Source organism: Antennarius striatus, chromosome 14, assembly GCF_040054535.1.
Source record: "Antennarius striatus isolate MH-2024 chromosome 14, ASM4005453v1, whole genome shotgun sequence".
Taxonomy (NCBI): Eukaryota; Metazoa; Chordata; class Actinopteri; order Lophiiformes; family Antennariidae; genus Antennarius; species Antennarius striatus.
In genome coordinates this window covers 7,257,684-7,281,653 of record NC_090789.1, presented here as the reverse complement: position 1 = coordinate 7,281,653, position 23,970 = coordinate 7,257,684, and the positions used below count along the sequence as shown (strand labels likewise).

Genomic DNA, 23,970 nt, shown 5'->3' with positions numbered 1-23,970 from the left:
CCGTACGCTGAGGTCAAGGGGAAAGAGTATGGCTGCATTGTTTAGAGGGTCGCGAAATTTATTGCTAAGGAGGAATAAGCATGTCGACCTTGCCTTTGGTGAGCTATCCAATCATTTCGGTTTTATCCTTCCTAGTCTTTATTTGTGACTGCGTGTTCATAGTAAAATGCAGGGCGAACATTCTGTGGTCCAACCACTTAGCTAGCTTGTTAGCCCAATAGGGAACGTATGAAACCTTCATGTCTTTGCAGGCTGCATACTGAAGTGCATGCTAAAATGTGCACACATGTCCCTGTATCATCCATTTCCTGTGTCATGATCAAGCAAGTAATGCCCAGAAATAACGTGAACAGGACAAAGCGTTTTTCCTCCTAACTAACGGTGCTCGCCTTGCAGATTTCTAGTCGACCATGTATCACATCTTTGTAGTGCTTATGATCATATTTTTCTTCTTTACAACTCTCATGGCATCTGTTTGTTCTATTACACACCTTCCTGGATTAGCATTGCAAATAATCACTGCCACAGTGCATACTCTCTATCCCTGTCATCAAGCAGACAAAACTTTTTTTATGAATTAGCTTTAGGGGAGGGTATATTAAATTATCTAAGTCAAAATACTTTTAAAATTTAGGAACTAATGATATATTGCACTGGGTTTTGCTTCACTGTTTGTAGATCTGGTATTAAGATGCATTGCAAACTTTTTAAGAAGTGGCATACGTGTGTGAATTAATTTTGCATGGTAATTATTATGTCAAATAAAATAGATTTTTAGAATGCTCATTAATTAATTAAAAAAACTGTTTTACAAGTAAGTTGTATTGAAATGATTAAAGACGTAAGAACACAAATAGACAGCTTAGAAATTAAGTAAAATGATATTAGACATCAAGTAGTGTAAATGGTTACAAATGATAAATTAATTAAAGAGAAAATTGTTTATTCGGCCCTTGAAGCAACCATTATTTTGGTTTCACACGCTCAATTGTGAGGATTTTTATAGTGTAATTTTATCTAATTGTTAAGTGAGTACAAGTTAGAAATTACCTTTACCATTTCTCTGAAAAACACTACATTTTGTTGAAATGATAGAGTAAGCAACAAATTGAGAAAAATAAGGAAAAATGCAGGACAAAGTGGTGTCTACACTGTAAGTTTATTGGCTCAATTGAAGTTAAGGCTCTCAGTTTGAGCTTCTCTAACTGGCCTAATCCTGTTTTTGGAGTGTGTCAGGTTTTCTCTCTTTAGTATCTGTTAACCTGTCTGGACTTTGGCAAACCTAGGAGTGTGTAATACCTTGGCCAGACTTTCTAAATGTTGACTGACGGTTGTGATATCCAAGCAGTAGGAATCATATTCTCTATTCTCATCGTGAAAAGTATACTCAAATTAATTTTTGTAAAGCATTCTGATTTTATTTATTTTTTGTCAAACAAATGAGCCCACCCTGTGTGGAATGGATGATGAGTATCAAACTAATCAACACTCATGAAGACAATGTTAGATACTAAATTCAATCACAGAACTTCTGTTGGATTGTTTGTTCTTATTGAGAATTATATGTATTTGATCTCCTCTGATCTTCAACTTAATTAAATGATTTGTGTTACAATTCTAATGGCGTCATTCTTATCCTCTTCTTAGTGACATCAAGATCAATGGCCTCAAAAACTCCAGTGGGGTTTATTGGCTTGGGGAACATGGGTAGTCCCATGGCCAAAAACCTATTAAAGAATGGTTATCCTGTTATTGCCACTGATGTCTTCCCTGAGTCTTGCAAGGCGCTGCAGGACATGGGCGCTCAGGTAACACTCACTCAATAATGTGTCACATATGAATGTTTAAACATTTATCAGAATATAGTACATATAACCTTGGCATCAAATTGTCTGAGCCACATCAAAACACACTCCTTTTTGTCAGATTTTACCATCTTTCAAATAAAATGCACTGCAGTTTCTTCAGGACAATTGCCAAGTTAATACATGTGTTCCTTTTGTTCAAAATAGTTTTCTGATTGTGTTGATGTCGTGATATTGTGCAACAAAAAATCCAATATTCAGGTCGTACACTCTCCATCAGAAGTAGCAGAGAAAGCAGACCGCATCATCACAATGCTACCCTCCAGTCCAAATGTTATAGAAGTCTACACAGGCCCGAATGGCATCCTCAAGTAAGCCAACAAAAATTTAATACAACCCCCAGCCTTTTTCTGTTAAATTAATGGCACAGGGGTAAGGCCTTTGATGAACAAATTGAAAGGCTTGGGCTTACAAAATGCTAATGTTTCTTATCTTGTCCTCTTAAGGAAGGTGAAGAAAGGAACGCTGTTGATTGACTCATCCACTATCGACCCTGCTGTCTCAAAAGAGATGGCTGTTGCTGCAGAGAAGATGGGAGCTGTCTTCATGGATGCTCCAGTGTCAGGAGGTAATGTGTCATCCAAAGAAGGAAAGCTTTCCTCTGCAGTTTTGCGTTTATTTTTTCTGTGATGCTAGAGTATTGTAAATTGTAAGTTAATGTTATACTCAAAATATTATTACATCTCAGAGTCAGTGATTTTTTTTCATCGTGCTCCACTAGCCTGGGAGTCAAATGAATCAGTGTGTCCTAGTTTGTGATTGGCCACTCACAACCATTTACCAGATATTAGACAGGTTTGATACCCTGTCTTTAAATACAATCTGCTGTTTGATTCAGAGTCATCCATGTCTGCTGATTACAAATAAACCTAATTTGTTTCCTTTTAAAAAATCATTGGTAGTCTTGTTGTACTCATCAGTTTCCAGATGTGTGGAATGTGTTTGTGTGGTTAGAATGAAATGAGGTCACTTACTTTTATAGTGGTTAATGTTTTTCCCATTAAGACTAGAATACCCCAGAATGCAACATGATCTAGACTAGAGGAAAGTACCCACCTCAGTTTTTCATATTGTCTTGAAATTAAATTTTCCTGTTGAGACAAATGATTTGATAGTGTAGTGTGCTACTCCCTTTCTTATTAAAAGTAACTTATCCATATCTCTCTCTCTCACTCACTCTCTCTCTCTCTCTCTCTCTCTCTCCTCTCTCTCTGGTTCTCGCTCTTTTTTTCTTTTTCTCCTTTCTCTCACTTGCTCACAAATGAAATTGAAGATATAATAATCTAAACAACATGCTGTATTGAAATATACCATGTTGTTGCTTAAAAGTGTGTTTTTCAGTATGATTTTTGTTATAGCAATATATCTCTTTGAGGGTCACTTGTAATACAGATTATCCCAGGTAACTAAGAAGATAGATAAATTTGAAAATTTTAAATTAAGATGATGAAAAATGTTATGATAAATCAACTTTGCTTATGGTCTGCCAGAGAAGACATCAATCATTTTTGATTCCGTGAGATGGAAACTATCATTCATGAGCTAGTCAAGGCTAGTTGTTGCAGTGTTGAGTTGATAACAATAGCAATATAAACAAACCAGGAAGTCATGATTCATGCTTCTGTTTCTATTAATGTCAGTGGTAGATAATAGCTTTTCCTAAACTACAATTATCCAGTAGAGAAACTCCTGCCTATGTTCAAACCTCTGCCTTTCAACGCCTTGTGGTTCGTCACACAGGTGCAGCCAATTCTACATGTCTGAAGCAGCTTTACTTTCTGACAGTTGTAACTCCTTAACAACAGTAATTACATCAACAATAATAATAATCGACCAAACACCCCACAGGACACAAAATCACAAGTTGCTGTTAAGTTTGTAATGGACATTTGTGTTGTGAAGTTTAAACAAACCACTGTGTACAGGGGCATAAAAGCCGAGACGATCTATTGACAGAGTTCCAGCCAGCTCACAGGAGGGTTTGTGAGGCCGGATACTCAGCTGACCCGCTACTGTATCAGCCCCCGTAGGCTCTAGCTTGCTGTCTCAGAAGTTTGTAGAGCCTGTCAACTTCAAAACACTGTAACTAATTTTGTCCATTCATCATCTCTCCCATGCCTGTGTACTTCATAGCATTGGTTAGCGTCAAACCAAGGCAAATATTAGCGTTTAACAAATATCTGGAAGGGTATAGCCAGTGAGACCCAGAGGGGTGTGTTTTCCCACGAGGCAGTCAATAACAGTCTCATCCACAAATAACCATGGCAATGCCATGCCAATACTCAACATGAAAAATCAACAAAAGTGGAGGATAATGTTCCTCATGTAAGAAATGTTTGAAGAGGGCATATTACATATAATTATACGGTGCCATGGGATTTATTTCTGTATCTACGATCATTGGTCTGACATTGTGTAATGAGAGGTGACTGTATCAAAAGCAGAATCAGACTGCTAGTTTGCTTGTTTGAGAATACCAATCATAGTGTTAGGCCAATGACCCCTAAGCCTTACTTATGAACTGTCTTACACTCTTTTGTATAAAATATGGAACCTTTTTTGGTTAGTGCTAAGACATGGGTTGTAATTACTGAGCAGGCCAGCCAGTAGGTGCCCTCTTGAGGTTTTATTGCTGCTTCTGACCAGGGGTCTGAAAGGCAAGGTTAAGGTTTTAAGTCCTCATTATGTCGGAGCTGTCTGCTTGTGACGGTTTCTTGACAGAGCACAGGATCACCAGACGTTCTTAATAGGCTGAGCCACAGTGGAGAATTCTGTGTCAGAGCTTTTCATGTTGATGGAGCCGTAATGGTGGGTATCCCATGTTAGTGCCTTTCATGTCAGGTAAAGAGTCATAAAGAGGAGAGAAGCTGCCCTCACATGGAGTGCAGAAGTGGAGAGGAGAGAGATAAGACATGAAGGAGACACACTGCAGTAAAACTGTCCATCTTTCTCTTTTTCATTTTTTTGTACTTGCTCACCCGCACTCTCACAACTCATTTTAATCGAGTATACAGGTAAAGAGTTCTTTATCCTGACACTCCCGCACATCTGACTGCCAACTGTAATCATGTTCTATTTGCTTTATATTACGCAATGCACACACAATACACTCCAGCTCCCGCCCTCTCACATACAAACACAGACATGGTCCACACTGGTATGTTTACCAGCTGGCGTCTGGAGAGCAGCCCAACAGTCAGCGAGATCAGACCCTTAAGCCTGTTGCTCTCTCTTAACACACACTGTTTACATACTATTGACAGTGCTCAGTTTGTGTGTGCAGTCTTCTGTGAAGGTTCTTCCTCTCCTGTCTCTTAAATAAGCCTCTTTTACTAGCCTGAGATGACCAATGATTTACCTGCTACCTCTGGCCTCTGCAACTAGCTCTCTAGACACTCTTCTTTCAGAGACTCATGCATCATGCTTCACGGACCTGCCTACCCATGTTATCTAGTCTAGTCCATAAAATGCACTCAAATCAAAGGTGAATTTGAGAATTAGCTAGAAGTCATATCATCAATCAAAGAAATCTCTAATTCTGTAATTTTCTCTGTTTAGTGCTACTTTTTTTACTTTTGTTACCCGGGGTTTAGGAAGTTGCAATGATATTTTTTAGACAAAGCAGTGAATCTGTCACCATTAATAAATAAAATAAAGCTAGTTATTAATCTCTGATTTAACATTCAACACCTTTTTGGGCTGAGGAATTTGATGGTTGATAATACATCGGCAATATTAGAAACCTGGTTTATCCCACCTGTCTAACCCAGCCCCACACACCACATCCCTGGGTGGCCTATGATATTGCATAGTTACATGCTGTCTTCCAACCAGAAGATGGCACCCTACCCAAATAGGGAGCTGTCATACTCCTGAGTGTGTATTTATGTGAGTGCAAGTGAAGAGTGTGTGTCACATCTATTCTAAATCTATTTTATATTAATACTTTACATGAAGTAAGTACCACATGACATAAAAAGTGAAATTAATAAGGAAACCATTGTCATACAGTATGTATTCCATACACAATAACAGTAATTATATATAAGAATATAACAATAAGGACCATATATATGCATATATACACAGACACACACACACACACACACACACTTTGTTAGTTTATTTATATCTGGATGATATAAAATTCAAAAAGACCTTGTCCAATCAAAATGTGTTTCCTTAGCTAAGGATAAAAACACATGCAATACAGACAGCTTGTGATCTCCCAAAAATTTGCGAATGCAGCATGCTCCCTTTGTGGTTTCTAAATTTGTTCTTTCTTTTTTTTTAATTTAGATGTTTCTTTTGATATAAACGGCAGCCTTTCATGTACGCATGGTGTGTGAGGTTGCATTATTTTAACACAGAAATGTACATGTGTGTTTGTGTGTGTTCAGTGTGCGTCAACAGAGGTTTGGCAGCTCAACGTGGGATCTGAATAGCAGTCTCAACTTCTTTTCAGCCAAAAAAACCCCAAAACTCTGACTTTATTCTCATGGCCTTCTTGCTGGCTTCTGTTGTTGCACATTGCCCGGTGTCTTGGCACTAACCCGCATGAGCCAGCTGTGTCCTAATATACTGTATACACTCATCTGCATATAAATATACAAAGTTGCTGTCTCTATGCAAATGCTTTCTTCAGGCATGCTTGCATTTCCTTGCGCACGCGCACACACACACACACACACACACATACACATCTACCGCTGTCTGGTGTCATTAAAAGCATCCACATGTAAAGTTGACCCACAACAAAACAAGCTCTGATGTCACAGGCTCAGGGTGTTGGCACAGTGATGACAAAAATAGGAGGTCTGGCTAACAAGTGGCAGTGTCGTTAGCAGTAATTACCCAGAATGCCTGTGTCTGTGTCTTTGTGCCCATGGTGGGCTGCCACATTGCTAACGGACGATGGCTTTAAAAGGCTCTAAAAACCTTTCACTGTGTTTTTCCCAGGGCTGGGAAATGAAAGCAAGAGGGAGCTTAGCTGCTGTGAGACCATACTCAGGCTAATGTTGCTTATTTGCGAGGTCTTATAATGCTCGGCTAACTGCCTATTTAGGCTGAGTCTCAACACCACTCTAATCATATCCATACCACATGAAGTTAATCTTGAGTATCGCAATGTGTCATTTTCAGACACTTTTAACGTCATCCTCCAGCTTGTAGGAGCTTGTTCAGCTGAAGGCTGGCACCGGTCGGTTCATCAGTCAACACCACCATTCCACTCCTTTACTGGATGACAGAAGCTCTATTTCTTCCCATAGACCCAGAGGACCTGGGGCGTCTTCTTTTCTCCTTCTTAGTATGTTAGAAAAATGTAATGTATCTAACATGGTCTACAGTTTACAGTTAATCCCATGCATTTTTAAACGGCACGTAATTTGGTAACAAAGAGACACATGATGGGTTGTATTCAGTCGTTTAATAATCAAAGTTATTGACTTGGATACTACACAAAAAGACATTTACACATTTAAAATGTGGTAATAAACTCAGCAAAAAAACAAATGCAAAGTCATGTTAGTCATGTCAATTGGCAGAATTCTCCACCAACTCCCCGTAATTTACAGTACACCAGGTTGTGCTGATACAGCAGATGGTGGGGATAGGTTCTTCAAGGGCTAAATGAATCAGTCCTGGATAGGTGTTAATATGTGAAGTCATTTGGATTTGGGTTGGCCGGAATAACCAGTATACAACTGACTGTAATAGCTCTTCCTCATCCGATGCCAACCATTCTCTTAGTTTTTACAAGGAATTATTATGGCCCCAAAATCTTTAACTGGCCTATCGTACAAACATAAATCACAAAGTGACGATTATTAAATTATCTAAAAATGTGTCTTTCACAGTTTTCTTAAGTCCAAGTGGGAACTCAAGTTTCAGCAGGACTGTGATCACTCCATTGTTTTCTGATTGGCATTTGTGCCATTACTGAATGTGTCACATGACTATTTCTACATCTGTGAAAGCTACTGCATCGCAACAGTTGTATAAAACATCATTTTAAAATCGAAAATTCATACTTCGAGGTAAAATTGCATAGTCGTCTGTGCTTCCCCATAAATATATAAAAGCACAGAGGACAAACTAACTTTACTGTGTAAATCCTGCTAATGGAAGGGCTGGTCAAAGACCATTCCAGTCAAGTTAATCCAGTCTGATAATGGGATTAATTGAGAAGATGAGTCTGGGAGTCTGAAGGTGTTTTAGTGAAGGTTAGTGATGATTCTCTGACACTGAGTTAAGTAATCAGGTTGGCTGGGCAGGGGGTGGTGCTGCTGCAGTCTGTCATGTTGATGGCTCACCACTACTAGAGAGTGTCAGTGGTCCAAAGACAAGATTAGCATAACAAGCCTCTCACTGAAGGCTTCTGGTGACATAGAATGGGGACTTAGGAGGGGGCGCAGAGTAGTGACCAGGGATGGTGATGATGGAGGGTTGGTGATGGGGGAGCTCCAGATGGAGGTGGACCCACAGCAGCTGGGGACTGGCTCTCACATCCCTGCTTCCATGTCTGCTTTGTGTGTTTGAGCAGACAAGTAGTCAGCTGGTGTATGAGTCATACAAAAAGTCTCTGTCCATCAAATGTATCTTTAACATAACACCACGTCACTCAATCTAAAAGCAAATTAGTGTTCTGTCTGTGTGAAGGACAGTCTCTGCTATTGTTTCTGGTCGTGTGTGTGTTTGTGTGTGTGTATGTCTGTGTCCCTGCCCACTAACAGCCTAATTGGGGATCATTATTAACTAGCTCTATCCAAGATGAGTCTCATTGGGCCAGGGAAAGGATTGATTGTGTATCTCTCCTGTTCCCTCTTGCCTCCGACACCTACCATTGACCAGCCTCTCCCCTGCAGAATAGAGCAGTTACTGATGATGATGATAGTGATGATAATGATGATGATGATGGGGCCTAGCCTGGTAGTCAGTGGAAAGGCACTGTAGACTAAATCCTTGAGGCAGCAGCAACATTTCTAATCAAGAAACTATGTTGGCATCTGTGAACAAATTCTTCCCTCGTTTTTTGGGTTTTTTTCCTAAACCCAAACTGTCTCCAGTCTCCTCCTTGCTTGAGTTTCTCATAGAGTGTTTGTGCGCAGGAGTCGGTTCTCATGGTTCTGCACTCATTAACTGGAACCGATAAACAGCCTGTTTTTAACACAACACTGGAGCATTAGCAAAGTTGGCAGATAAACTGTTGAAAATGCTGATTTTTTTTTTTAATGTGGCTAAATGATTTTGGGTAAAACACACCCTTATACCATTTCTCTTATTTACCCGATATCCGTTACGTTTTTTACTGCGTCTGTTTGGTTTTTTAATTTGTTATAGAAAAAGATCTGCCCATGGCTGTAATTATAATGGTGGACCACATGAGGCTGCGTTGTTGGCCTATAAACATCCTACCCCCATTGGCTTGTACTGCAGGCTACCATTGATTTAAAACTGTTACGTTACTTACTGGGAAGGCTCTTTCTAGCCTGCAAGAGAGATGTCTGCAGCTGAGCCATAACTTTAACTTAACTTCATATCGTGCATATCACAGTAGTGTAATGGGAATCACTAAAGCCGGAGCCTCATTTGAAAATTAACATTTAAACCTGTTGTGGCATCATATCAGAGTGAAAGCACATACATTGTGAAATGAGGAAATGAGGTGTTTTGAGGCACACTAATGATATTATAGGTGTTATCTCATGTTTTTGCACATGCACTTTGGGGTGAAAAAGCAAGGGAGTGGCACAATGTCAAATACGTCATTCATTACCAGACTCTTGGAACAGGACTTTGTGTGTCTGTTTGTGTGTGAGTATCTGTGTACGTGTATGCGTGCGCATGCGCGTCTGCATCCATGCGTGTTGTTTGCATAGCCTCATATTGACAAATGTTGTTTAATTTAAACCGACCACCAATAAAAAGTGCCTACTGGTTTACATGTGGCTCGTAACTGTGGGACACAGCCTCAGAAGCTCTAACTGACGTCTTATTGGCAGCCGCCTCTGAGATCTGCACCTGTCCCTCATACACACACACACACACACGCACACAGATACTCAGATACACAGATACGTACATAGACATACACCACTTCAAAAGAAGCTGTAGTTCAAAAGGTTACAAGACTGTCTAGAATTGCTTTGGTTGAGTCTTTTGTGTGTAATGAAAGAAGTGCTAATGAATTTGGTGTTCACTACAAACAGGCCAAACCCATGTTGTTTCTCTGATCTTCCTTTGCCTTCACACCACCAACTCTGCCGTCTTACATTCATGGTTAATGCCTGTTGTGAAGCATCTGTTCTAATTATGGTTGTTTGCCACCTTATTAACTTGAACCTTGTTAATAGATCAGATAAGATGAAGGAAGTCTTTGGATATGTGTGTCTGCTAGTGAATGGAAGCTAGCTTGTATATGGGCCACACGCAATTTTACACATTCACAGAGAGACCCCCTGTATGCTGCCTCCCCATCTTTCTGTATACTGTAAGAGTCACTTTGATTGTCCTCCTCTTCCCCTAACCTTTGGCATCTACACAATAGAACCCACAGAGTAGCTCATTAACAGTCCAGCCAGCTTCAGATACTTGGAGAATATAAACAAAAATTGTCCTGCTTGTATAATGAAAGTGATAGAGCAGGGACATGACTGATTCCCAAGGGAATTATATCCCCAGAAATCACTGCTTGGTAAAAATCAAGGTGAAAAATTGATCTTGGTTCTGAATTTGTTATTGCATTAAAGATTTAATTTTATTTTCATGACACAACCCCATGCAAAATAAACATTGATGTAGTACATCACGGCACGTACCCAAAATACATGAATTGTTGTGTGTAAATAATTCAAAGTGGAGTTTTTAGGATCTGTTTAGGAGTCTCACAGTGCTGGTATCATTTATGATACTTCTGTAATGGTTGCAAAATGGCAGCGGCACAGGTGGATGTTGTATTTCAGTATCCAGGTGTTCCTATACGATAATCGGTCCATAGATAACGTTGTTACTATAGGTTGTTTAAAACACCCACTGTAGTCTCTTTGTGTATTGGGTCATGTTCATCCTATGGCAATCTACAGGTATTTGCACTTAAGGTGCTTTTTGTTGCTATTCTCCGAAAGTGAAAGTGCGGAAGCATAAGGAGGAGGAGGAAATCATAGTATGTGTTGTTTTTTTTAGCACTATAATTATACATTTCCTATATGAATAAAGTAGTATTTGGTGGGGCATTATATAGAAAAGTTTTTTCTCTTGTAGATATTTTTCTCTCTGTTACACTTTCCTCTCCAACTCTCAGCCCCCATATCTTCTATCATAGATCCCCCACCCCTCACACACACATACGCACATGCCGTGTCTCCACCCCCTCCCTCCAAGGGGGCGTTGTGTAGTTGTGCAGTGCTAACGATCCAGGGCTGTCACTCCCACTGGGATGGATGAGCCAGGCAGACCCAGCGCTCAGGAACCCTCATTAAGATTCCACTTTAATCCGTCTCTGACAGGACCAGTCCGAGAACGGGATGCCCCCCCCCCCTTTTTTTTCTCACACACACACAGACACACACATCATAGAATTACACATTACACATATAAGCACTAACACAGTTTTCCTGTGCACAGTTTACAGACTTGCCCCCTACTCACACACACCCGTGTTTTATGCTAATTATGTGTTAGTCTTCCACCAACAAGGATCTTCAATCATCCTGGTGTCACTGCCGATAGAAATCCACTACAGATCATAAGAGCTTATTATGGGTGATTAGTTAATTTGAGGGAGGGAGAGTTGGGAGGGATGCAGGGAGGTAAAAAGAAAGAATAAATCGTTTTTCTTTGTTGTCGTCTCCAGGTCTCTCTACTCTCTCTCTTTAGTCTCGCTCTCTTTCTTCGTCTCCATAGTGAGATATATTGATCAGTTCCTTGACTGTGTTATCAATAATCTCCTCTTTAGTCATCCGCAAACAGCATTCTCCACTAATGAACCGACACACTTGTCTTTCTGTGTTTATATTTGTTTCTGGGAGAGAGAAGCTCAGCCTGAAGCTTAAAAACATGTAAATGAAAGTCAAGAAATTCAAGTTGAGGTGCATTTTGTAATTCTTTTTCTCAAAACTGTAATGGTTGAGTCACCAAAAAAGCTCTGCACCAATCTTTAATCTTGTGTGATGAAATTAAAATCTTTGTACACCAGACTTAAATACTTGTAAGTAAGATAATCACAATCATCTTGTCTTTTAGAAGAAGTGGATTGATGGAAGATAACATAGAAAACAGATATTCACGAGAAAGGAAGTACATATCATGCCCATCATCTGTGGCCCATATGTGTGTGTGATTGGTGTGTGGCAGCCTTATGTTGAACTTGTGTGCACAGTGTGGCCTTTGGGTTTCTTTATATGGACTTAATCACCAGTTGACAGCCCAACACACACACACGCACACGCACACACACACACACACACACACACACACGCACACATACAAACACACAGTGTACTGGTATCATCGTATCTTGACGATAGCACAGCAAATTTAAAGGGAGAAGCAATATTTTTGATTGTTGCTTATAGATAAACAGTAAATCTCTCCCTTTTCCTCTGCAATGAAGTCTGATAATGCTTTGTCATCTGTTTTGTCCCGAGCGGTTCCCTTTTAATTATTAACACTGACATTATTAGGCTTTCATTATTAAGAGGCTTTTCATTACAGCCAAATGACACCCTAAAGAGAATTTCTCTTTCTCTCTCTTGCTCTCTCTCACTGTCTTACTCCCTCCATCTGTTTTTTTTTCTCCAGTCTTTTGGAAAATGATCAGATCAGAAAATGATCAGATCTAACACATTATTTCTGCTTTAGCTCATAAGCTACATTTGTGTCCCCTGACCATGAGATGAAACATAGATATCTGCAGCGTATTCGGCAAACTATACCTACCACCAAACTTTATACACACCATACATGCAGTTGTCTTTTTTGATATTTTGAATCTTACATTAAGGTCATCTTCTCTGGTTTCCATGGAAATGTTTTGTTTTAGGTGATTTTGATTTCCTTGCCTACCTTCACACGTGTTAACCATAATAAGCAGTTGAGCCAGTTTAATTGTTTTACACGCTACTTTCTTCATTTTCCAAGCAAAGATAATTTAAGGTTATTGAAGTTTGATTAGCTTCTCCAGGAATATATCTTGGATACTGTGCTGTTTATTATGGATGACTAGCAAAGGCTAGTGAAGATAATAGTGGTAGTGGTGACCGTCTCTCTGATAACAACTTTGCCTCTCACCAACAATAACTGCCCCCACCTCCTTCTTCTCTTCCTTTGCTCTAAAGGTACCGGTAAGTCACATGCTATATTCTACAGTACAGAACAGTGGATCGTCAACATCAACAGCTGGTCGAGAGCTTATTGAAGTGCTTTCTTCTTCTCCTCAATGATTAAATTATATGGAGCAAAATGTTACAATAACCTAATCTGAATTTAAAACAATTGCGTGAATCATGAGTAATGCTTAACAGTACATATTGTCACAATATTATTATGTTTCTATTCTTACTTATTGTACAGTAACATGATATTGTGATAACCTGTGTTAATGCGGAATTTTATTGATGTTCCCCCGAGCTGTAGGCTGTGCTTGTGTTGCACTGTGGGAAGTTCACGAGACTTGGGAAAAGGGAATGAGAGCTAGTGAGTTAGTCATGAGTGGCAGTTGTGTCTGTGTGCAGTTCCTGTGTAAAGAGACGAATAAATCCTGTGTCTGCAAATTCAATTTCTACTGCAGTTATGGTTAATACCCGGGGTATTACAATATTATGTGCTTTTAACAGTTAGCTAGTGGCTTTACTAGTCCAGTGTTTGTGGTGCACAGATGTAAATTGGAGTGAAATGACGTAAACTTGAATTTTAATCTTCTGTGTTTTTGTTATGTTTTTTAAAACTGATGTATAATCAAGTACGTGTCTACTAAGCATCATTCTGTTAATATATAAGGCTATTAAAAACAATTTTAGAGACATTACAGAGTAGAATCATGCTGCCTGAGTCCAACTTTGAAAAGGGGTAATTTCTGCTTTAAGGACCCTGGTAAGTGACTGAGGTGTGTGTGTGTGTGTGTGTGTGTGTGTGTGTGTGTGTGTGTGTGTGTGTGTGTGTGTGTGTGTGTGTGTGTGTGTGTGTGTGTGTGTGTGTGTGTGTGTGTGTGTGTGTGTGTGTGTGTGTGTGTGTGTGTGTGTTGAGGTGTCTCCTACAACATGGCATGCTTCTTAAGCCATCAGGCATGCGGAAGGATGCCTAATTGAACATGATAAAGTGTAAAGTTAATTACCCCTCACGCCTGTCACTGATAACCCCACGAGGGGATGGCTGGCTTCAGGCACAGCTGTTGGTGTGTATGTGTGTGTGTATGTGTGTGTCTGTATGTGTGTGTGTGAGAGGGAGTGCGTAAGGGTTCCAGGACAAAAGGCAAGGGCTCCCACGAGGGTTGTGTGGTGGATGATGGCAACAATCGGCTTTTAAAGATACCTCTGTCCCTCTGGTGCACCACTACTTAACACGCCTGTCCCAATATGATTCTAACACACACACACACACATGCACACACACACTCACATGCACACAGACAAAAAAATACACCACTGACCTTTAAGGCACAGTTGGTAGTTTGGAAACAGTCAAGAGGCTGATGTATTATATTCTTTTTTTCATCGTGAATCTGCATATTTTAGTTGGACCTGTTTACTGGCGCACAGTTATGAGTTGATCACAAATTCAGAGTAAACTTTAACTATGGAATTGATTTTGCAATTCTGATTTTTATATATAAAGAGTCTTACATCACTGAACTCCTTGTTATTATTTGGTTCATCTGCATTGTGTGTCAAGTGCTACAGAAACGATTGCATAAAATTTGTAAAGTGTGAACAAGTTTGGATTGGAATATATGTAGAATTTAACACTTTGTTTTAAAATTTGTGCTCACTTCAGCTACAGTAAGTTCATAACAGTTCTCTAACCTATGTTTCGTGTTTAGGTGTTGGAGCTGCTAGCTTGGCCAAACTGACCTTCATGGTAGGTGGAGTGGAGGAGGAATATAAGGCTGCACAGGAGCTTCTCACCTGCATGGGGGCCAATGTTGTCTATTGTGGACAGGTTGGCGCTGGACAGGTATAGACAAACAGGATTGTGATTCAGAGCCAATTGAAGAAAAACATAAACAGCAATGTATCATCTCTTCTATAGGACCATAAACCCATTAATTCTACAGCTAATATTAATGGGCCAGAACATGCAGTGATCTTTGACTTTGGGATACATTCTGCTTCACATTTGACTCTACACAGTATTCATGGGAGAGTATACAGTAATCCCTCGCTTATTCGCACCTAAGGATGCACAGTTTCACTACGTCGCAGATTTTTAGTAGGTAGTCACGTAAGAGAAGGGGATGCAAAGGACAGGGCTAGATGGAGGCAAATGATTCACTGTGGCGACCCCTGAAGGGAAAAGCCAAAAGGAAAAGCAGAAGAAGTCACGTGATACCGTACTCGCATGCTATTGGCTGAAAGCATCTGTGCATGTGCTGCGTTCCGCGACTGATGGAACGCAGCTCACTTCCATGTATTAAAGAAACACTTTTCTTCAACACAAAAGTGTTTTAAACAATCAATCAGAGTGTGGGAAAAGAATGTACAGATATAAGATGATTTAATATCTGTATAGAGAGGGTTCATAAAAATTTAAATTACAGTATTTTTTGCACTATAAGGCGCACCCAAAAGCCTTTAATTTTCTCAAAAACCGACAGTGCGCCTTATAATCCAGTGTGTCTTATGTATAAAAAGAACTTTAAAATAGGCCATTTGTTGAATATGTGCCTTATAGTCCAGTGTGCCTTATAGTGCAGAAAATACTGTACTAAAAAGAAATAGTTTGTTGCTATATTGCGGAATTTCATTTTTCACAGTTGGGCCTGGAATGCCTTAACTGGAAGTAACGAGGGATTACTGTACTTGCATATCCACTGAAGTCAATCATAAGATCAAAATTGGTTGGAAGACTGTTCTATAAATGAGGTTCCTGAAATGGTCATGCAGAAAGGCCCAGTTAAAGATCTCTCTTGGGAGTCTATTCTAGAGCAACAATGTCTTATGATTATGATCAGTGTACTACTAAAGTTTTTCTGTTCTGCATTATACATTTTCTTGCAAACCTCCTAATATGCAGATATTACAGTGCCTTGTCTACTTTGTGGTCTACCTTCAACCTTAGGCAGCCAAGATCTGCAACAACATGCTCCTGGCCATCGGGATGATCGGGACCGCAGAGACCATGAACCTTGGCATTAGGTACTGTCTGACTGTGCTTTGCTAAGCTGCTTGCTATTGGTTATCCTAAGAGAAAAACAAGGATGATAAAAGAGGTTAAACAAGGAAATCTAATGCAGGTGTAGCAGTAGGTAGATCATAGAGAGAAATTCTGTGAGCGAGGTATCAAAAGTGTATATACCTATACAACTTACAATTATACTGTGAACCCTTAACAAGGAATATTAGCTAGTACCCAAGATGTGTTGTTGACATGCAATCACAGCCTTGTGGGCTTTGACCACATTTTAAAGGATTGTTCAGTAGATCCAGAAGAAGAAGAAGAAGAAGTTCAGTAGATCCAGAGCGTAGGAGTGAATATTTTCCTCATGAGTCCAAGAAACTGAGACTTTTGGTATTCATAGCATTATAACTTGAATTTGGTGTTGATCCAGCCATTAGATGCAGCCGTCACTATACAAGCAATTACCATACCAGTGATATGGCTCAAAGTGTGGCAGTAATTTACTACTTCAATCTCTGTGTATGTGTGCGTGTGTGTGTGTGTGTGTGTGTGTGTGTGTGTGTGTGTGTGTGTGTGTGCACGTGTGCGTGCGTTCGTGCGTGCGAGAGAGAAAGGGCAGCCCAGAGTGAGAGATGGATGGGGGGGTGGAGCCACAGACTCTGATTTACATCTGCTGATTGAGCTCTCACCAGCATCCTGCCACAACCCCTGTCACTTACAAGTCTTGTCATTCATCATTCCCCATCCTGGCACAAAGCGGCTTTGACAAGGGGACTCAGAATGATAGGATACAAAGTATTGTGAGGTTGTTGTTTTTTGTTTTGTTTTTCTTTTACAGTTTTTCTACAGTTGGTTATTGTTAACATAAAATACCCTAACTGAGCCATCAGAATAATGTTCCACTTTTATAGTCTACCCTATTTAAAAACTGTACATCCCAACCAATGATGTGGTTTCCTGTCTTTATTATATCAATGTTATTACAGTATGTCCATCTCTATGTACAGACCTGTGTAAGGAGGGATGGTCAATCCACATTTAATACATGCTACGTTGGACCCTTAAATGTGTGCATCTCATAATTAGTTTCTTCAATTTTCTTATTCTTTTATCTTTCAGCACATTTGAATTTTCAATTTCCATCCAATTTTGCTCACTTGTCTGTGATAAAGGGATCTTTAATAGGCTGTAGAGTCTATCCACAGTAACAGAAATTGAGTTTTTACAGTAGCAGGGGCCCATCAGTGTCAACACAAATTTTCTACTTATGGGTTTTGCAGCATGAAAGGCGTTCGCCCGCCTGTGTGTGTGTGTGTGTGTGTGTGTGTGTGTGTGTGTGTGTGTGTGTGTGTGTGTGTGTGTGTGTGTGTGTGTGTGTGTGTGTGTGTGTGTGTGTGTGTGTGTGTGTGTGTGTGTGTCTGCGTGTTCACCAATTGCTCTTCTCAAAGTGCAGCTGTGTTAGTGCAGCTGATTTATATGTGCTGAAATAGAGGAGGAAAATTGGCATGAGCAGTCACACATAAATCCCCCCACTAGGCCTCTGAAATATGGAGGCATTAAGGGAGCAACACAGATTTACACATTGCCATGTTGCCTCTGATGCACTCACACACACAGACACACACACACACACACACAGATTTACATCCAGAGACACTGAAGACAGCAGTTTCTACCAAACTTCAACAACTTTTACTCAGTATGCACATCATTGTAATACAAACATTTGAAAAAAGATCAAAATACTACAGTTTCCATTCTATAAATTTGCGCCCCTTACCTATATTCAGTCCTGATTGGGCCCACATACTTGCATGCATGCATATGTGTGTGTGTGTGTGTGTGTTTCCATATTTCCTCCCTTGTTACTAGCCAATCTCTTGGGCTTTATTATAGGGTTTGACAAAGACTGTCATCGTTTAGAGGGAGCTCGCACCCATAAATCTCCCATGCTGCATTGCGGCCCAGTGTCTTATGCAGAGATGATGTTCTCTTAGACTTGTATGCGTAGACACAAGCACACACGACACGGTCATACACAATGGAGACTGAGCACTCAGCCAATTTACAGGAATATGGCAATAACATTTTATCATGTTGGATTTGGTCCTGATAGAGCCGCCCTTTCATCAAATGCATTGTTTCTTGTTATGTGTATATGCAGGCAGATACAGACGCACGCACACACACACACACACGCACGCACACACACACACACAACTCTTCATAGAGCTAATTTGTTGATCTCAGATGGAGGCTTGGGCCGTCTCCAATGGCGCGTGACGTTCTCTTAGTGCAAGGAATGGCCACGCATGGCAATTATGAGCACACACACACAGGCACATATGTGCACCCTGCCTTTTTGTCATTCTTTCTTTTCCCCTCATTCAGCTTCTCTCCATCATCCGTATTTGCCTTGTCTCCTCGTTTTGTTCTTTTCTTTTAATCCCTTCATCTGTTCCCACTGTCTCCTGTTCGTCTGTATGTAATTTCTGCATGCAGCCAACCAGTCAGTAAAATAGAGGGATGAGAAGATGCAGAGAGTAGTAGGGAGAGGTGGCAGGGAATTTAATAATATACATGAAAGAAAGGACTGGGTCAGGAAGCGATATACCAGGCCTTATGTACCTGCACTCATCCATGCATACAAGGCATGCAGTCACTGAAGCAGAAACAGACACACACATACTCACTCCTTTATTCATTTTATGTGGAGAGTATCAGGTGAATCTAAAGATGTTAAAAAAAAACACACAACCCATTGCATTGAACAACAAATAGGTTTGCCATCACACACATGAACAGTCGCACATCTCTCCTTTTTTTTTTAAATGAATTGTGAGCATATGTTCCAATGAAGATTTAAGTTGGGTGATGAATGAGCTTGTTGCCTCCATAAATGTGACAGTAAATGCTTGTGTGTTTATATATGTGCTTGTTAGCTCTTTAATGTAATAATAAATGGTGAACGGGTTGGGCTTCCTTTCCGGTGGCATCAGACGAGGACGAGAAGCTAATCTCAATGAAACAGACAGTTAATATCAGCTCAGTAAATGAACTCCACTTGCTAGACTCCTCTATCGTATATGTGTATAAACACCCTCCCCTCTTATTCTTCATCTCCATCCTCTCACACTTGCAATGCTTTAATCTGCAGCAGCATCCCGCAGCAACACGTTCATCTCTCCATCCATGTCTGAGTGTTTATCCATGTCAGTCTTGTTAAACCGTGACATGTCCTCTTCTCCACGCAAATTACCGCAGGCGAGGAACAACACCACTGCGTCAGCTAATAACCACAGACGTGTGTGTGTGTGTGTGTGTGTGAATGATTGTGTGTGTGTGTGATGGGAGCAGGAGGGGAACTTCATTGATTTATCGTTAACAGAGGACAACAGCTCCCCGTCAGCGTCTCTGGTCGCTATAACAAACGATCTGCGCGCTCGGACGCGCTTTATTGTAGTTCAGCCAGTAACCTTTTCAGCTGCTGACCCAGAACACAGGGAGGGGCTGCCTGTGTGTGTGTGTGTGTGTGTGTGTGTGTGTGTGTGTGTGTGTGTGTGTGTGTGTGTGTGTGTGTGTGTGTGTGTGTGCGTGTGTGTGTGTACGTACGCATATGCACAGAGAAATGGGGGTTTGGGCACTATGTCAAACATATGTCCCCCTGAGTCCTGAGACAGGGAGGTGTCAGCGGGGAAGACAGAGGGGAGATAGAGGAGAGGACGAGCAAATAGAGGCGGAGGAGACGAGGCTAAAGGCTGGTGAAGAGATGCTTACAGACATTTAAAAAAGCCATTATCTGCTAAAACACATTTACACCACACACACACACACACACACACACACACACACACACACACTCATACTGTCATTTAAGCTACATTTCCAAAACAATTAAAAAAGAAAAACGGGGCTGAGCCAACACAAAAGATGAAGGGTAAGGGAGCAGGGAAAGACACAGAGTGTAAATGCTATTCCCATTCTTAATTAGTTAGCAGACAGCTAATAAAAACTGCGGTTATAATGGCAGAATGAGAGCCAGGTGGAGGGAAGGGAGGGTGGGGGGGGAGGGCTGCTGGCCTTAAGGACCTATGATGGTTTAATAGTCATATTGAGAGCAGAATAGAGTTACAGGCCTGTAAGTAACAGTGAACAGAGGCAGCTAGGGCTTGATGTGGTCAGCTTTATACTGGCCTTTAAACTGTTAATATGCAAAAACTGCACTACAACAGACTCAGACGCAATAGTTACACCCTACTGTAATGTTTGGCTCTTGATTTCACTACCTGCCTCTGTGTGCCTCTGCTCACGGTCTCATTTGCTCCTTCTTACCATAGCCTTGGAGATTTGTCCTCTTGCATATGAAAGTGGGTTGCTGCAAAATGGGGCAGCAAGGAAATAAGAGTGTACTCTCTACGTTGACAACAAGGTTTATGACTCCCCTCGTGCTGCTTAACCACTTCTCCTCCTCCACTTTCTTTTTTCATGAAAAAGGGATGATGAAGGATAGACATGCTGGTAAACATCAATACTGCATTAGCCAGCATTACAAAGCCTTGAGCCATTAACACTGAGGAATGGTCACAGGCTAACATAAAGTTCAACAGGGGTCACTACAATCACCAGCCAACCCCACACCCATCATTTTCCATGTTCTGTCTTTGCTCCACTTTGGAAATTAATTCTAAAATCTGTGATGCTATCCTTCCCATTCTGCCTCCAACATTTCTTTCCCCTTTTCAGTTTGTATCGCTACCAGCAGTTTTCCCCTTTGTACCGAGTCAATCTGGATTAGAACAAAACAACTTAAAAATGGATAAATAAGGTCATCTATTCATCTTTCACACAAAAACATTAGATAAGTATATCGTCATTTAGAAGGCGATAAAATTACTCTATTCAGCAGAGCAGAGGTTCTGTGGACTTTTATCAACTACTAAAATCAGCAGTTGTCAGTTGCATTTCATGCCTGGCCTCTACAAGAGAGTTCCATGGTTTATGTACTCAATGTGATGGTTCAATCCAGGAATTTTATGTTTTCCAGGTTCTGAAGGAGACACTGATCTTTTTTTTTTCTCCTGTTTTATGCCAGACTGGGTTTGGACCCAAAGCTGCTAGCAAAGATCCTCAACATGTCTTCAGGTCGTTGCTGGTCCAGCGACACATACAACCCGGTCCCCGGTGTCATGGAAGGTGTCCCCTCAGCCAACAACTACCAGGGTGGATTTGGAACCACACTAATGGCAAAGGTACATTCTGTGTTCCCTGTCATCTCCATGATGACTTGTAACTCCTTCTTTGTCCTCTAATACTATTATATTAAAATAATAATTGTTTTAATACTTCAGCAGTCTCTTGTGATTATAAGATTGACTGTAACTCTTTTCCTCAAAAGGTAACAACATGTAGTTTGTTTGTTTTTAATTTTACAATGAAATGCAACAAAGACAAGCATCAAATCATCAAGTTTGAGAGATAGGGAGAGTTATTTTTCAGGACATTACATTAAGTATTAATCTAATCTAAAAAAAAAAATCTAAATTCTTTCCAATCGATGTTCGGTCAGTTATTTGAGCAAATGATTGTCAAATACTGCTTCTGCTTTTTTTGTTCTCCTTGTCTTTAGTCTTTTTTTTTTCAGTCCCTCCGCTATTTAATTGGCTTTGTCTGACTTTTAGCTGTTCTTTTGTCTCTGTGATGCTCTCCTCTTCACCATCCCATCTGTGACTTACTGCTTGCCACTTAACTTTACTGTTGCCATATATGCAGTCTGGCAGAAAAAAACCCCAATGTGGATTAACCAAAGGAAAATGGGGAGAGGCTTCCATTGATATCTGCAAATTTTTTGACAAATCATTAAAAAATAAACACAGCTATGTATAAACACAGCTATGTATAACAATGAAAGTAAGTGCATTTCCATATTCATCCATACATCCATTTTCTTGAAGTCGAGATGATTATAATCACCACTTTTTTGCCCCTGTGGGTCACGGGTGTTCTAGAGTGATGGTTGTATTAGGTTAAGTGCAGAGGAAGGTAAAGTGATGTACCCATCATGCATAGCGCCTACCATACAACTCTCAAATTGTGAAAGAGTGAATTTGGGATATTTAACATAATTTTCACTCATGGACTTTTCCATCATCAATACAAGATCTCTATTAAAAAATCAACTCTGTATGGAAATAAATGTCATGACACTGTATAAGCTTAATGAAGAGATACCATGTTAAAAGAGTGTTATATACGCAGTTAAAGAGAGTCCAATAAAGTTTTAGTGTGACAGTTATTTGGTAAGGCAGTGTGAGTCAGTTGGTATTATAATCAGATGGACAAAAGTCCACCTGATTGTCTGTCCATTGTGTTGTGTGCTCTGCAAACATCAGCCTGGGTCATGTAGCACACACACAGAAATCTAATACATATGTTTGCCATTAAGTATACCTATAACACTCTTTTCCTCTCTTTCTTCCTTTGTCTCTGTTTCAAGGATCTTGGTTTGGCTCAGAACACTGCCACCAACACCAAAACACCCATCCCCCTGGGCTCCCTTGCTCACCAAATCTTCAGAGTCATGTGCTCCCGCGGCTTTGCTAACAAGGACTTCTCATCCGTCTTCCAATTCCTGCGTGAGGAAGAAAGCCAGTGAATGGAGATGATGTTACGTTGCATGCACAAATAAATACACACACACACACACACCCCAGTGCCCCTTATCCCACTATGCTCAGGAGAGACGAAGGCCTTTACAGGCACAGGTCTGCAACTGAATTAGCATACTCTATGTCAACACATCTTCTCATCGCATTAGCAGAGTCATATTTTAATTTCATGGTTCTTCCTCTGCACAGGGAAACCATTATAACTGACCTTAGAACATAGCCAAGATGGAACATTTCTCCTAGTCAAAATGATCACAATGGAAAATGCGAGGTAGGATGATATACTGAGTTTACATTTAACAATGCGAGAAATGTTATGTTTGCAGGTCGATTGTGGAGTAGTAGCTGAATGTTTTGTTTTTATTCTATTTTGTTGTCCGAATGACTCAGGCCTGTCTCCATTATATTAAAGAGAATGGAAAACCAAGCAGCATACAAGTATTCACAAAGACACTAAAACTTCATGAGAGAGACAATCACACAGTATTTACTAAAAGAAATGCTAGTTGGGTTAAAAGTTTACTTGTTAAATTTAATGTTTGTGTCTTCCAGTTTGTCTTCCATACATATGTTAGTTTTTTAATCATGCAGTTTACCTTCTTGTGAATACAACAGAGTTCTTCAGTCTAAATACTGTGATATATATCGAGATATTTTTGCATCAAGTACATTGCAGTGCAATGTGCTGGGCCATTTTGATACAGTTACTGATATTTAAAATTACCTCTTTTTCTACTGTCTACACCTGCTCATTGAGCCATGGCAGTATTATTACGAGCACTTCTCACGTTTTACACTGTTGTGACAGTATAGTGCTGTTTTCAGTGAATTTAAAGTCTTCCCTCATATTTTCTCCCTCTCTCCCAGTTTGCATGAAAGCTTCAAATTGTAAGCAAGGAAAGGTTCCTCCTTCCTCTGAGTAAATGTACATAATGTATATTCTATTTTGTTGTGCAGCATCAGTGAGAAATCTGAATGTACTGTTGATTTTTTTTTTCTTTTTGTTTTAGTAAAATCTATGAGTAGGGTCTACAAATTGTCTTGGCTCTGTTAAAGTCATGTTGACCGAGTTACACTGTTGCAAAAAATAAAAGATGTTCTCAGTA

At 40.2% G+C, this 23,970-nt stretch overlaps 1 protein-coding gene across 2 annotated transcripts; it reads left to right on the top strand.

Annotated features, from left to right (window-relative positions):
* On the top strand, window positions 1-23,970 carry hibadha (3-hydroxyisobutyrate dehydrogenase a). Of its 2 annotated transcripts, none has more exons than XM_068333053.1 (8): window positions 1-98; window positions 1,648-1,808; window positions 2,067-2,176; window positions 2,312-2,433; window positions 14,902-14,939; window positions 16,140-16,216; window positions 21,292-21,448; window positions 22,693-23,970. In XM_068333053.1, the coding sequence occupies exons 1-8, from the start codon at window positions 29-31 to the stop codon at window positions 22,849-22,851; spliced, it is 894 nt and encodes a 297-aa protein (XP_068189154.1). In that variant the 5' UTR covers window positions 1-28; the 3' UTR covers window positions 22,852-23,970. The 2 variants fall into 2 exon arrangements, with proteins under 2 accessions (XP_068189154.1, XP_068189153.1); XM_068333052.1 differs by having other exon boundaries at window positions 14,902-15,035.